The following is a 16,245-nucleotide window of genomic DNA, read 5'->3' on the forward strand; positions in this document are numbered from 1 at the left end:
TTTTTAAGCTCTTTTTCCAGTTAAAGCTTGTTTCAGAATTTCTGACTTTTGCAAAAAGGACCCTCTTCCTTCTCAGTTACTACCTCACCCCTTCTGTCCTCAAATAGAGTGATCACTTACTATATTTGCAAAAAGAAAAGAGTACTGCAATATCCTACTAATTTTAAGATAAGGAAGCACAAGTCAGTTCTATAAATGTCTTCTCTCAAAAGCAAAAGACATTCTGTTATACTTTATCAAAGAAAAAAAGAAGAGTATGCTGTTTGAAGAGACTTCAAAAATTCTTCAAACTTTGATAAGTACATATAGTTCATTCTCGAGGATTGCTGAAGTAGTTCAATTATTTATAGGAAATTACATCTGGGTTACATACATGAAGGGGAAGGGGAAAATACAATTCTGTTCCATTTAAGATGGGGTAAGTTACATGAGCAATATTAATTACTTTAAAAAAAAAAACAACACAAAAAACCAAAAACCCACAGCAAGACTGTCTACTGTACAGCATGATGCCTTCTTCCCTTCACCAGTGACGAATAAGCCTCCTGATCACCTTGGCTCTGGTCTTGCAGCTTGGCAAGAAGCAGACCCTCCTTCAGCAGACCCTCTGCAAGAAGGAAAAAAACTTCCAGAGATCCAGCTACAGGACCTGAGCACTCAACTACAAGCTCTGTACAAACCAAGAGTAACATGAGCTTCCACTCCAAACAACTTGACATATTTCCAGTGGTGACATATATGAAGTATCTAGTACTGTTTTTCAAGCACTAGTTCACAGTAAAACGGGGGAACGAGGTGGGGTGAGGGAGGCACTGAGGGGCAGAACTCTGCAAAATATTTCAAGTTTAAAAATAATGCTAGGATGACTGCAACAGTCTCCAGGTAACCTTGACTCCTACTTTTACACATTCTTCTGTCTGTGTAGAACAGCACAAAGAGGTTTTGGAGACACACTTTAAGAGGATTCCAAGATATGATTTTAAAGATGGATGGGAAAGTTCCTTTTTTAGCACAACTCCTCTAAGCAGCAAGCAACTACTATTTTTTGTAGCAGGTAATTTCAGAAACACTACCTCTCTCATTCTTCTTTTAAAGTCACCTTCCTTTAGGAGATACAAAATTAAATATTCTTCTGATAAATTATTAAAATGACTGAACCAGTTGCTGTTGCAGGAGTCATGACAGCTGTCTACCATGGCTTTTCTGTTGTTTTTGCTAAATGGCTGGTACAACATCAAAGATTTACTTCTTCACTACTTCAAACAGGAAAGTGTACTCAAGACCCTGTGAGGAAGGAAAATTTGGCCAACATCCTTTTTACCATATCAGGAAAAGACAAACGATCTTATCTTTTAATAGCAGCCTCCTAGAAATGGTGTACAAAAGAAGAGCCCATTAAAGTGTTCTAATACATATAATTCACATACAAGTCCATGTAGACACTCTCTAGCAGTATTCTTCAAATGAGACTTTGGGGCAAACGCACCATTAATGAAGGCACAACTTTACAAAGCAGCAGAATTAATAAAACACATACGATGGCATCAGCCACCTCCATAAAAATTTAAGCACAGCTCTCTAAAGAGAGTTCAGTAGCTTCCCTTTACAGACCGGGACTCTGCTTCTTCTGACCCTGACCCAGGACTAACAGACGAATCCATCACCAGTCAGGGCTGCAGTAGGAAAGCACCTGAAAGCTGTTCCACCAAGTCCACCAAGAAATTCTGATCATCCTTTCTCCCTTATCTGAAACAACTCAGACATAGGCATGGAAGGAAAATGCCCAAGCAAGTTGTAGAAGTGGCTGCTCCTGGTCAACCTTGACAAGAACCTTTTTCCCATGAGAAAGTGCGTACCAAAGATCATCTGCAGCCATAAATACCTATGTGAGAATGTTTCAATTAAGTGGCCCAGAACACTGGGCCGTGGAGGCTCTGTGGGATGTGTGAGAGTGTCCGAGATAAAGTAGCAAGAAACATGGGTTCTGCCATTTCTTTGTATGATTGGTTAGTCTCTTACTTACTGGCTGCATAGCTTTGATTCTACAATCTGTAAACAAGAATCCTATAAATACTCCTGTGTGCTCAATAGAGATTCTGTTGACTTAGAACAGGGTCCATGTTTTTTCCAATCGCTTTACACAAATTATTTCTGGGGCATGGCAGAATACTTGCCCATACTTATCTCATAGCTGTAAGCACTCAGTCTAACTCCAAGAATGCTTGGCTTGAAGTTTTACCTATGCCATGCTCTTCAAGAAGGAGTGCAACCCCACAACCTGTCATTTACCTGGCAGGAAAATCTACAGCAATTGTTCTTGAATCAACTTGCATTGAAGGTCTGTAGCTTCCCTTGTGTCTCTTTTCTACTGCCTCCTGGCCTGCCCCACCCCCTTAATTCAATTCTTACAACGAGAGAATGTGGAAAGCATCAGATAAATCTCCATTAATTGCTTGACCACAAAAGTAATTAGTGTTGAGCAGCCACAATAAGCTTTCTTTTGGATCAGACCAATTTATGGTGCTCATGCACTGGGATGAGGGGGGAGGGTTCTCCAACATCTGTCCAAGAGAAGCAGATTTTCCTCTTTCCACCAAAGCTCAGGAAAGCTCCTGCATTTTGTTTCTAGCAACACCACATCCACCACCCTGTGGGCCAGAGGTCAGTGAGCAGCTCTTCACCCTGGGAGATGGAGCATCCCCAGTGCCTACACAGTAGCATCTCCCCTGCTTGCCTGGCAGCACTGCTACTTCTGATGCTGCTTTGGGCTTGGTACAAACTCACTTCCTCTCCTTGGCCTTTCCTACACCATCCTTTATCCACTTGAAACAAAGATCCACATAGATGTATGTGCAAAGGAGCCTTTTCTTCCAAAGTCCTCTATCTTTCACTGTGTTTTCAAAACTGTGTGATAGAGTTGAGCTTTATCTCCAACGTGCTCATTCTGAAATGGAGGGGTGGTACTAAAATCCTGGGCAATGTGAGGAGCTGCATGCATCAGCTATCCCCCCCCTGCCCCAGGACAATCATATTTCTGCTCAGAAACAGCCCATCACACTAGAAGTAAACAAAACCTCTTTGAGTGTTTGCTGAGCTCTTACAGCTCTCCAGAATCAATGATCTTCTCAGGCCTGATAAACTTTGCAGCAGCGGGTAATTACACACTGAAGCCAACATGTCTCACACAGAAACAGGGTGTCCTGGAATGCCAGTGTCCAAATAGGATGTGTGCCACCCTGCTGGGACCCCACTGTACAGCACACAGCAAGCAAACAAGAAACTGCTCCATCACACCAGAGGAGCCAGGGCAGAGTCACCCCTCCACACCCAAAGAAGCTCATTCAAGATTAGGGTCAGGTGGGCACAACAGGGTCACAGCCCTTCCCAGCAGAGCTACAGCCCTGCGGGCAGGCTTGAGAGACCACCCAAGACCTGCAACTGCTGACACAGCCCAGGAACCAGAACTGCTACAAACCAGCAGCAACAGGAGCCACAGAACTACACCCCTGGGCTTTGTATCCCTGAGCAGATGTCTTCAGACTTACTTACAGGAAAGGCACAGGATGCTAACAGGCTGTCTCAATACAAAGAAGGGCACAGAGAAATTCTGCTTAAGGTATGACCCAAGACCACCCCAAACTTCTCACACTCTGCATGCATGTTGGCTTATGAATGTACCCTCACTCAGAGGATAGCTTCATCTCTTTTAGAGATGTACTTGAGGAAAGCTCTATTCACAATCTTCCCAATGAAGTAACAGACACCTGTTGCCTCTGTAACTGAGAACTGCTTTGGAGAAATAAAAAAAACCAAAACCAGAACACACTCCCAAAAGCACATCCTTAAAATACAATAATTTGTCACTGAAATTGAGCTTACATTAACTTCAGGCACACAGCTTAAGGAGCCTGGATGTAAGGAAAAGACTGTACTCCTCCCAAGCACAGTCCCTCCAAAGAGTATCTCCATCAGAGAGAGCAGCAGGTGAAAGAAAAAAGGGTGCAGAAAGCACATACCACACAAAAAGACCCAAACAAACAAAAGAAAACAACCCCACAAACAAAGCAATCCTGCACACATATATCATATATTTCAGTTTAATTAACTTAGGAGTTCATACAATCAAAAGACTAGTTAAAAAATAAGGGATGTCAGAGAGGAAGCCCACCTCTGATTTCCACACAAATGAAATTCAGAAAGCTGGGGTAATAGCCATGAGAGCAACATTTGGACAATACTTGATATTACGATGGCTGAACACCATAAAGCTTGGCACAAAAAGTGATCCATCTGGAAACAAATGGTTTCTTTCAAGCGGCTTGACATGTGCTTGCTTTGAAGCTGTGGTAATTAGATACCTTACAATAATGTAGGATCTATTCCAATGTCTATAGCAGCAAAAAAAAAAAAAAAAAAGGCAGTGACTTTGTATAAAACAGAAGAGATCACATCTCAAGACTGGAAGGATCAAATAGCAAAGCTGATTTTCTTAAGAACAAAAACCCCTACTCAACCACACCTGAATCCATAGCAGACTGTGAGAGTGAACATGGGAGCAGCAGTGCTGTTGTAGATGTCATTGTTAAGGACAAAAGATGAACATACATGCTAAGAGTATGCATTTGTAAGACTAACTAGTTCAACTAGAAAAAGTTGACAACATGAAGGCATGTAGACCTCTTCCTAGGCCTGAAATACGTACCAGACATTTCAGATTGCACCAGGAACGTAATTCAAGAATTGAAGCACCTTGAAAACTAAAGTGTGAATCAGAAGAGAGAAGGCCACAATCAGAATGAGCAAAGTGATAGGAAAACTTGCTTTAATATTGCATCACACAAGGCTAGTTGTTACAAATGGAGTAGGAAAGTATTCCACAAAAAACACCAGTAAAAATATCCCACTGAAGTGCACGTACTGCCAAGAAACCTGAAATTTTACCTAACTTTATACCACAATTGTATAATCAATGTGTTCATGTGCCTTCAGTCGCTAAAAAGAAATTTTAACGATACCCAGGCCCTTTACACTCAATAGCAATACACAAGCATTTGCAGGTTGTAAAAAAAGTTATTTTCTCACACATTAGAACTGTGTTCAGCCTGTAGTAGAGGAAATGGAGGGGACACCTCACCGCAGTCTACAGCTTCCTCACAAGGGGAAGCAGAGGGCCAGATACTGATCTCTTTTCTCAGGACCAGGGATAGGACCTGAGGAAACAGCATGAAGCTGAGTCTGGGGGGGGGTTAGGTTGGATTTTAGGAAAAGATTTTTCACCCAGAGGGTGGCTGGGCACTGGAACAGACTCCCCAGGGAAATGGTCATAGTCACGAGCTTGACAGACCTCAGGAAACATTTGGACAATTCTCTCAGGCACATGGTGCGACTCTTAGGGCTGCCCTGTGCATTTAAGTCACCCATATGCTAACATTTAAGTACTGAACAGTTAGAAAAGAGCCATGGGGTTTTCTTTTTTTTTTCTTTATTTACCAAGATACTTGGCTGGAAAACAAGAAGGCAACCCCAGCATGCTGAAAAGCAGTACCTGATAAACATGTGGCGAGAATTTAAGAACATGAGACTCCTACACAGCGGTTCAATTTGTGAGAAACAGCACCGGCATGCAGAAAACATCAAAAAAGATGACGGGCTGGGGGCATGGGCTGCCCTTCATCAGCAGGAATTCAGATCCACTACAGGATCCTTCCCCACATGTCTAGGGAAGTTACAACACATAAGCCTATAGCTTTTGGTTTTCAAAAGCTAGCAAGACACCTGTTATTATTTCCAATTACAATTTTATTGAAAAGAAAAAATTTAGTGCCACTGACAGAGTGAAGACTTTCTGAACACATTCCCAGGCTGCTTGGAAATCACTAAAGACAGAAATAAGGACACTGCAAAAGAGTTATCTTGAGACCCTGATGCAGAGCAGCCATAGCTGGAGATTGTACTCCAGCGACAGGAAGGGGAAGGAGACGTGCTGTGTGAGAACACCAGCAGCACACTGCAGTCTTCCCTCTCCTTTCACCCCCATGCAGACACAGCAAGAAGCAGAGACAACAGTGAGAAAGAGTTCTCTAAAAAACTCTTCAAACATAATTTCATCGACGAGATGCTATTTTCCCCAGCAGTAGTCTGAACCCAAAATATTAGGAGGCTTCACTACTGAAAAGTCACCGTATCTACCAGTGACCTACATTAAGCCTCTCCCCTCCCTCTGCTTCACCTTCCTTCTTGGGCTCCATCCTGCCCTACTTAAATAGGGATTACTTCAGCTAAACCGTGTAATAGTTTTATAGGGACACTCAGCTAGGACTGAAAATTTGTCACATCTAGCTGGAAAAGTAGAAGAAATAGTTTCTGCAGCCAGCATCAGCTGTGAGGAGATAGTATGCTATGCTATCCCATCCCAAACTCTTCGATCTCCAATGCCTACCATGAAACTGTGGCAAAAAATGAAAGTGAGTCAAGGACTAGCGTAACAGTGAAACTGTTTCTCTCCACAGCAAAAGAAACTAAAAAAAAAAAAAAAAAAAAAAAAAAAAAAAAAAAAAAATCAGAGCCATTTATGCCTGCGTGTAACAATCAGGATTAAGGAAAGCAATTTTACTCAATGCAGGGAAGGAGCTCATTCAGAGAGGAGCAGCACAGTTTTCCCTACACTTATCTTTCAAAGACATTTACCCGCAGGATTTCGTCAGTGTTAAAACGACGGAGGCTTTCTCTCCGCTTCCTCCTCGACTAAACCGGACATCCATCGCGCTGAGACCGGAGGAGCGGCAGATCCCGGGGGATTTGCCGAGATCCCGGCTCTCCCCAGCTCCACGCCTCTCCGACATTCACGGTGTTGTACCACCCCCACCGCTCGCAGGGCAAACAAGCCGGGCGCACGCACGCACACATCCACTACTACAAGGCTACAACCGAGCGAGCAGGATCCACCTACTACTCGGAGCAGAGCCTGAAAACAAGCTGGTTTTGATAAACTAAGGCTGCCATCGGTTTGGCAGAGGAGGAAGGCAGGCATTTTTATTTAAAGCCAAGCTCTTCAGAGAACGTCCTGCACACAGAAATACTGCGTACCAACAAAGAGGCTACACTGAAAACACGGGCGGACCATCTCTCCAAGGCTAAACGCAAATTAATCTGAAGTATTTTGCACACTGTAAGATAAAGGAAATTTTCTGAGCCTTTACACCTACTGATATCTCATTAGGTGTTTTCAAAGCTTTTCTCTTGCTGAAGGTGCAGCTGCACGTAGCTGAATGATTCACATACTCATTTCTTCCACGAAGCCGCGGCGGGGCTCAACACGACCACTACGGCGTATCCTACACTAAATGATGGCTTCCCCATAAATAGGAAAGCGGGTTTGCTAGAAATACTGCATAATGAGTCATCGGCAGCGAGCAGCTAAACACCAGGCACCTTCAGAGCAAGGACAGAAATACCAGTGGAACAAAAATAGCCATTCACTGGAGCGGGGGGCGGGCGAGAGGAGACCCGCTGGCAGGATTCCCGCTCGTAACCTCCCCCAGGTGCCCTCTACCACCATTCACCGCAAACCCCCTCCCCGCCCGGCTGCGGGGGCCAGCCCGGTGCTGGCGAGCAGCGCTGCCCGCGCCGCGCTCCTCCTCCTCCTCTTTCTCCCCGCCGGCGCCACTCACCCATCTCTAGGGCCTGGTTGTACTTCTCCAGGGCGGCCGGCAGCTCCTGGCGCTCCCGCAGCGCGTCGCCCTCGGCGCGGAGCCGCCGCGCCCGGCTCTCGGCGCCGAACCACTTGTGCAGCAGGTTGCCCAGCACCACGTTGACCCGCGGGCGGCCGGCGGCCGGCGGGGCGGCGGCGGCAGGGGTCGGCTCGGCGGGGCGGCGCGGGCGGTGGCAGCGGCCGCAGTCGCCAGGCTCGGCGCAGCGGCGGCAGTGGGTGTGCCCGCAGTGCAGGGTCACCGGCTCGCACAGCAGCCGCCGGCACAGCGGGCAGGCGAAGAGCTCGGGCGGGCGGCAGCACGCCGGATCGCCCAGCCCCTCGCCCTCCGCCCCGCCGCCGCCGGCCGCGCCGCTCCCCCAGGGCGGGAGGCGCAGCTCCTTGTCGCGGATGCTGAGGGCGACGCTCTCCGCCAGCTCCCGCAGCTCCTCGGGCCGCAGCCGGGCCAGCCGTGCCGCCGCGCCGTAGGCGTCCAGCGCCTCGGCCATGCGGCCGGCCCTGGCCAGCGCGTCGGCGCGGCGGAGGCACAGGCCCCGCTCGGGCTGCGGCAGCCCCGCCAGCTCCGAGCCGTAGATCTCGGCCGCCAGCTCGAAGTTGCCGCCGCGGAAGGCCTCCTCCGCCACCTGCAGCATCTCGGTGCAGGGCCCCCCCGCCGCCGCCGCCGGCCTGGCCCCGGCCGGCAGCGCGCAGGGCCCCGGGCCCAGCTCCATGCCCGCGCGGCGCCGCCGGCCCCGGGCCGCCCTACTCCATGCTGGGCCCGCGGCGCTGCCGACTCCGGCTTCTTCCTGGGAGGGGACGGCGACGGAAGGGAGGGAGGGATGGAGAGGGGGCGTGTCACATCTCTGCAGCAGGGGGGCGGCTCCCGGGAGGGGGAAGGGGGAACGGCGGTGGGAATGGGGGGCGGACCGGCTCCCGGCTTATGTAAGGGGCGAGCGGTTGGGTAAAACCACCCGAGGCCGGCACACGACCCCGCCTCCCCGGGAGCAGCGGTGGCGCGGCGGGAGCTCCTCTTGCCTGCCCCCGCCCCGCGCCCGGCCGGCCGCCGCTGCCAGGTGCCGGTGCCGCACGTGCCCCCCCCCGCACGTGCCCCCCCGCACGTGCCCCCGCGCCGCCGCTCCCGCACGTGCGCCCGGTCCGGCGGCGGCTCCCAGCGGGAACGGGAGCGGGGCTGGGGGGGCTTCCGCCGTGAGGCTCCTGCTGAGCTCAGCCTCTTCCTTCCCGTTTCCTGGTGCCCGGCCTTAACTGCTTCCTCGCCGGGACTGCCGGACCCTCTTGTCCCATCGCCTCCCGTCCCGCCGTGCACCGGGATCCCCCTCGGCGCCGCCCGGCCACCGGGCACGGCGTCTCCGCCAGCAGCACCGCACGGGGTGGGTCAGGGAGTGTTATCGGTTGTTCCTCTTTATTTCTCCGGTCCCCGAGAAAGCAGGTACTTGCTGTCTCTTAAATAAATAAGTAAGTACATTCATACACAAATAAAAAATAATAAAATTTCCCAAACCCCACAACTGTTAGAAAAAAAATCCTTTTCTGTAAGCGGCAGCCTCGCCAGCACAGCTTGGGATCCACGAGTCGTGCTGAGCGCTGGCTTGTGGATCGGCTGCAACAATAAAGATAATGCAGCTGGAAGTTAGTTAATCATGCGTGAGTCAGAGAGGAATCCAACTTGCTCCACAGGAATAACAGGAGCGGAAAAAAAAAATTAGGCAACGTTTATTTTAGACACAGCTGTAAACAAACCGCTCTGAGAAGCGGAAAGCCTGTCAATCCAATGGGGAGATACCCGTGTCCAGCTGCTTTTTGGGCTGCAGCTGGACAGCAGAGGGGATTTTTGGCTTTGCCTCTCTCCTGCTAGGCCTCTGGCTCCCAACTAATAGCCTCAGCCCACATCAGGAAAATCTCATTCATTAACTATTGTACCAAATAATCTTTATACTATGAAAGTGTATTGATTTTCTAAATAGTATGGTATTAACTTTCTTTAAATGTACATGGTTTATGTCATGTACCGCATAGTCAGGCTTAAGTAAGCATCAGTATTCATGGTGGAGTAAGCATGACCAAAGGACACCAGCTAAGAGCAAGGAGCAGGACCTTTGTTTCTCAGATCCTCAAAGCCATTCATGACAGATAAAGGATACCTCTTGACTACCAAGATAGCGCCAGCCATCCGAGCCCCTCCAACACCTCTGTGAAACCCTCCTCTTACTTGGCATCATAGATTAGAAACTATAGCAAGACTGACTCGAGGATGTCTAGATCAATAAAGAAGCAGGTGGATGATGGCTATAGAAGTATTGTTGGTTTTCAGAACTGTAAGATGTTTGCAGTAAGTTCCTCCATGACTTACCCATTTTGCACTGTTTGTGCTTCTAACAGTTGATTCTTTGAGTAATGTTCACTCCTCCAACATTTGTACCATCCTCCTTGGCTCAAGGTTTCTATCCAGAAGGTGACCTTGGCATCCTGTTAGTATTTCATCATTCCCTTTCTTGACATGTTCACTTGGAATTAAGCTGGAATGGAATCCTGTTGCCATTTTATCTAAGTCACTTAGGGACATTATTCATAGCATAGGGGACAGAAACATTGCGGCTAGTTCTATTTTGTGGTATCAAGGGCAAGCCATAGAATCTTGGACAGATGATGAAAATGCAGACTCACTGCTTGAGCCACCCCACAGCATTATTCTCTTGTTCCTATGACCCCAACAAGGAGCAGCAGCATTTTTGCTGACCGCCCCCATCCCACTCATCTGGCAATTAGGCTCCTTGGCTGGGAACTCTCCAGCTGCCCTCCTTGCTTTCCTGTGGAAGAAGACTGCAGGCAAGTCCTTCCCGTCACACCACTTTTCCCTACGTGTCTTTGGATTGCTGTGTGATGGCTCTTCAGCTCCATCCGTCCCTTCCGATGGGTGATTTGGGAGGCACTGGCTCAGGGGCTGGTATTGAACATGGCCTGTCAGCCCCTCCACATGCTGCCGTGCATGTGTCGTGCCAGGCTTGTGTGCTGGGATGGCTCCAGTCCTTTCCTCATCAATGTTTAGCAGGCACTTCTAGAAGAACTTGCCATGAAGTGGGCCTACTACTTTATTTAGCAACGTGATCAATAGCCTCTTGGCACGCAGCCTCTACTTTTTTCCAAGACATCTATTTCCAAGTGAACAAAATTACCTCACTGCTGTTCAAACTGGCACAGTGTGCCATCTTTTTCCTGCTTCCCAAGAGCAGAATTGCTTGCCACCTGTGTCTGAGCACACCTGCATCACTCTTCTCCCCGATGCCTATTCTGGGACCTGTGTTCTTTCATAAGTCTTCTTGCTCCAGAACATGGTTCATTTGTACATCTGGCTGCACTTGTATTTGCTGTTTCCTTATCTGAGCAACAAAGCCACTTTAATACAGCTGCCTTTTGAAAAATTGATAAGAGTTCACTGAGCTGCAGATCTTGGAGGGACGATGAGAATGTGGACTTATCATTTGAGCCACCCTCAAATATTAATTTTCAGGAAAGAGTGGTAGACTAAGAAACAGCAAGAACCGGGGGAAAGAAAAGTAAAGTTATTAAAAATGTATACATAAGAAGCTCATGCTTCTTACTGATATTATCAGTAGTATGCCTACCACAGCAAATGTGACATGGCAGACTCCTGCCAAGAAAGTCCAGTGGAACAGGTGCCCCATGACATGGTCATGTGGTTTATGGCTTCTTGCTGGACAAACTACTGATTGCAACTGATTGCAACAGCCACAAAACAGAATGGATTTTCTGTAAAGGATCTGAAGGCTGACAGAAACACAAAGTTGATTTATAATTTTTCTTTGAAGAAAAGCTGTAGCTACTGCACAGGATTGAAATGTTGCCTACCACAGGAGATAAAGAACCACCTCTTGTACTCACTAACCATGGCAAAAGTGCTTCTGGCTTCATCATTTTAAAAAATGTCCCATCACCCAAAATTGGCTACTCCACAGAAGGCTGTTAGAGGCTCTCCCCGTTAGCAGTATTATTTTCCTGTTAATACTATGCTTCCCCTTAGGAGTGGCCTCATCACACACTCTCAAGCAACGTTTAGAAGTCCATTCACTTCCCAAGGGGAGAATTACAGGTGCTTACTCCAATGAGTCATGGTTACACACTTCAAAGTCGTTGTGAGGTTTCCTTTAAGTTCATAGCCTAATTTTCAACTTCTTCCTGAGGCCCAGCTTCCACAGGGTTTTCCCCGGGGTAGAATTTACTTGGAGCTTGAAGGGGAAAGGAGAAGATGAAGTAACTTTGAAGTGACAGCACTTACGTATTTGGAGGGCATTTTTAATTCCTCTAACACTTTTCTGTTCCAAGGTAGTTTGAAGTATTAAACTCCAGTTTGTTTTGATGATTTTTTTTATTGGAGGAAATCTGTCTTTTATTGTTTCAGAATAAGTTAATTAGGATATAATCAGTGCACAGGCACCCATAAAGGTACCATGCTAAAACATTACTGAAGTTGTAAAGTCAAAGACACAAAAATTAGGGTACAGTATAATTAAGTCTGTGTATGCTAATTTAATATCTCCTTCATGCATTAACCTGATATGATTTTAATTAAAGACGTAGTATTTTCTCTACAGGATGCATGCCTGTCTTGGTTTAGTCACAGGAAGGAAGATACCAAATTAATGGGCATCCAAACTGTAATGTTCTCCCTGGTCACTGTGCAGTCCCCTTGCACCTTTTAATTTGTATTAGTCATACTTTGCTGCGGTAGCAGAATTATAAATTTCCTTGTGTGTTTTTCTGTAAAATTCAGGGTACAGCAGTGGAATACTCACAAATATGGACACATTTATATTTTCAACAAGAGCATGAGTCAAAAGCAATAATAGTTCTCCCTTTGAGAGCTGGGAAATTGAGGTAAGTCCAGAGTGGCCACTAACTTGGGGCACTGGATTTAGTGGATGAAATTTCAGAATATGGTTTTTCATAGATGTGGATTATTTCAGAAGTACATCTTCCTTTGGTTGAGCTGCAACTGGACAGAAGTGCTGAGACTTCAGTCTGTGTTTAGGCCTCGGCTAGAGCACTCTGCAAACAACAGCTATACAATTAGCACCACCACCCCCACCCCCCAAGGCATGATGTAAACGCCTTACACTTTGGCACAGCTGAGTGTCGAATGCAGTCCTTCCAGCCAGCACTCAGCTGCTTTTCTCCTTCCCTAATCACTGACTCATTTATTACAAGTTTTCCAGCTTTCAGAAGAAAAGGTCACCGTATAATTATTACTACTGAAGTTTTTGCCGGCTTAATGAATTTGCCCCAACTGAAACAGCAATAGTATAAATTTTGTTTTGCAAGAAAGCCTTTTTTTCAGAAGTATTTTTATAAGAAAGTAGCAGGGTAGTGCCAGTGATGAAAAAGGTGCTAGCTAAAATCTACTGATGTTAAACATAACAAAGATCTTTTGTTCCCCCAGAAGATGTGTAATACATTAATCCAGCTGCTGTGAATTGCAGGAGCTAGGACTGTTTCTGAAGATTCTCATGTTTCTTTGCAACATCCCAAAGAAGGAGGTGGATCTCATCTTTTCAGAGTCACACATGTGTTGTGTACAAAAGATGTTATTCATAACTACATCCTGCATGGGCCGATGGGAAGATTAAACAGCTTAATTATTGTCCAACAAATCATTAACACATCTTATGATGCAAAAGTAGCCAATTAAAGTGTACTACCGGATTCCCTTCCAATAGCTTCTGAGATAAGCACTTCTAAGAAAATCCCCTTCCCTAGCTATGATAACAATCAGTCTTTATAGAATGAAAGTGTATTAACTTTTTCAATTTATGTATTAGTTCACGTTATACACTGTAATCTAATGAGGTGGAATTGTTCATGCTTAAGTAAAACAAACTAAAGACAGCCCAGTCCCAGTTACTTTGCTTCCTCCCAGCATAGAATCAGGCAATTTTTTGGTCTTGTTCAGTAAGCATCAGCTTGGATTTTCAGAATAATACACAAATATTTTCCATTGTGCTGTTCACATACCTGAAGAAATATCAAGACCTGTGTTTCTCTCTGTTGCTGGCACCACCAGGGCTTTTGTCAGGCACAGGGCTGAAGCAGGATGTCCTCATGATGACTATCTCCATGCAAATTTGGATACCCGGGGTCAGTTTGGCCACCAAGGCAGGGAGGAATCTGCAAAAAACATCCATGGTGAAATTGGGTGAAGTTACACTTGTTTGCAATCCTTGTTTGAGCTGTGGCTTAGCAAAGCACACCTTGCACTCCTCAGGGCTGCTGCAGATGCTGAAGTGCAGCAGCACCAGGCCCAGGCTGAAAGCCAACAGCCAGGTGCATGTACCGTGCATGGTGGAAAGCACAGTCGCCCCGCCTCATGTCGCACCAGGGCGTCCTGAAGTTCAGTGGGATGATACACACCCTGGCAAGGGACTCTTCTGGCATCTGGCACTGAGCTAATTTTAAAAAGCATGATAGCATGTTGCAGTTCATGGCATCCCAAATCCCTTCTGGTGCCAGCTATCCACAAGGGGGGTCATCCAGCCAGATGGTAGGCACCGCAGGTGGCATCTCCATGGGAGCAAGAGACATCTATTAGCATCTGGGGGCTTCTTCCATTTCTGCAGCCCTGCACAAACATTTTTCAAGGAGATGGTCTGCCTTGGAAATGTGGCTGGGGAGAAGCTTTTCTCAAGGGAGAAAAATGTGGCTGGGGAGAAGCTTTTCTTAAGCTTCTCTCCCAGTCCTGCTAGGACACCGTTATGTTCTCAGATGTTTTCTCTCATCCATGTCACACTTGACTTTTGAGTACATACAATCTTACATCTCTCTTTTCACATGGCATTTTTTCTTCTTGTTCTTTGTCTACTACTGCTAGTGAGAAAAGTATCCATTGAAATGAAGCACTTATAATCCATTTCATAAGCAATTCCCCTATAGTTTTACAGTGTTGGTGTGACACCACATGCCAGCAAGTCTTCTCTGAGACTGGGCTCTGGAATGAGTTTTCTAGGATCCTGGAGGACATCCTGGTGGTGTGTTTGAGCATCCTACCTGTGGTCACAGCTTCCCATGCTCTGTGTCCTGAGGCCCAGGTACTACCCTTATTAACAGCAGCGTGGGGCTTTCATTTAGGGAGTGCTGCCTGGGATTCACTGAAGGGAGAGCTGGACCTCAAGCATGAATTTCTTTCCCAACCTTGAAATTCTTGATGGGTGGCAATCTACTATGAAAAAGGCAAATAACGTCAGTTAGGTGCATGCATGAGATACTGTTTTGCCTGAAAGAAATATTCTTGCCCTGTTTTGATTGCTTCTTTACTGTGAGTCAGCCTATGACATGCTTTCATGAAAACTCCCAGACATTATGCTAGCAAAATTAAATGTGGGTCAAATGAGAAAAAACATTGCAAAGAGCTGACAGTGTTAAGGCAGAGGAGGCATCACGTTCTTACAGGTGGGGAGCAGTACCATGCCTTGTTTCCCCATGAAACTGCTAATTGCTGTCTTCATGTCCCCACTCAAAGAATGCTCTGGAAGTCCCTGCTGCAGCTATCAGTGATTCCTGGTGACGTGTTCAGCATGGATCCCTCACAGAGGACCCATCACCTTGAGCCACATTACTCTCATCAGCTCAAGCGCTAGAAACCTCCCAATGACATCCCTGGTACTGGGAGTCTGGCAGTCTACAAAATGCATAGGCAGGTTGAATGATAAAATTTGGAGAGAGCAAAACAATAATATGTCTGTTCTTTGCTAGCCAAGGGCAGACAGGACAAGGCAAGTTCCTATTACGGCCAGGTTTGGTTCCTACGGTATATCACCGTGTCCCACAGCCATAGGGAGGAGGAGGAGGAGGAGAAGATCCAGTAGGCAGGAATTGTGCAGCAAGATTGATCTATTTAATTATTTTACAAACTCTTTTATAGACTTCTTTCTTCATAGTCTAATTGGACAAAGGACCAGCCACCCCTTGGGGGTGATTGGCCAAAATCCTAAAACATCCATTATCAAAATATTTTCTACTATACCATAAACAAGACTTTCCAAGGTTGCAGGTGGCTTGGTTGTTTACATTCCCTGCTACCTCTTCTGTGAGAGAGAAAAATCTCTCACAGACTTAGAAAATAACAAGAAAATCCTCGCTAACAGCATTTTGTACCTACAAGTTCCCACTTCCTAAGCAGTGAGTGTTTGTCTTTTTCTGTGTTTGTTTGTTTTCTTGGGGGGAGAGGCAAGGATTGGAAGAAGAGTATAGTGGTTTCTCGAATTTTGATTAAAAGCTGATTTTGGGTCACCATAGCAGAGCAGACTGTTTCAGAAGCCAAAAGGCTAGGCAAGCAGGGCTGAACAAAGCTATGGAGGAGTCTGAGGGGGTTTCCTGCTCAGGAAGAAGTGAGGCAGTAAGATAACCTGAGGGAGAAATAAGAGAGTAACAAACAGGAAGGGAAGGAGATTTGAACAATTGACTAATAAATGAGCATCACCAGAAAAGAGGCCAGAGAGGGAGAGCAGGCTACTCAGTCATACAGGAACAAT

The 16,245-nt window shown here is 46.6% G+C and overlaps 1 protein-coding gene across 3 annotated transcripts in view; it reads right to left on the reverse strand.

Moving 5' to 3' along the window:
* The window catches only part of LONRF2 (LON peptidase N-terminal domain and ring finger 2), a 35,399-nt gene extending 26,683 nt beyond the window's left edge, over positions 1-8,716 (reverse strand). For 2 of the 3 annotated variants that reach the window (XM_039548673.1, XM_039548670.1), the window contains exon 1: positions 7,671-8,708. In XM_039548673.1, the coding sequence (XP_039404607.1) occupies positions 7,671-8,418 (748 nt within the window). In that variant the 5' untranslated portion in view covers positions 8,419-8,708. Of the gene's footprint in view, positions 1-7,670 lie in introns of all 3 variants that reach the window. The other variant, XR_005601410.1, reaches the window with a different exon arrangement.
* Positions 8,717-16,245: the final 7,529 nt, after the last annotated feature.

The sequence above is a fragment of the Corvus cornix genome, chromosome 1 (genome assembly GCF_000738735.6).
Source record: "Corvus cornix cornix isolate S_Up_H32 chromosome 1, ASM73873v5, whole genome shotgun sequence".
Taxonomy (NCBI): Eukaryota; Metazoa; Chordata; class Aves; order Passeriformes; family Corvidae; genus Corvus; species Corvus cornix.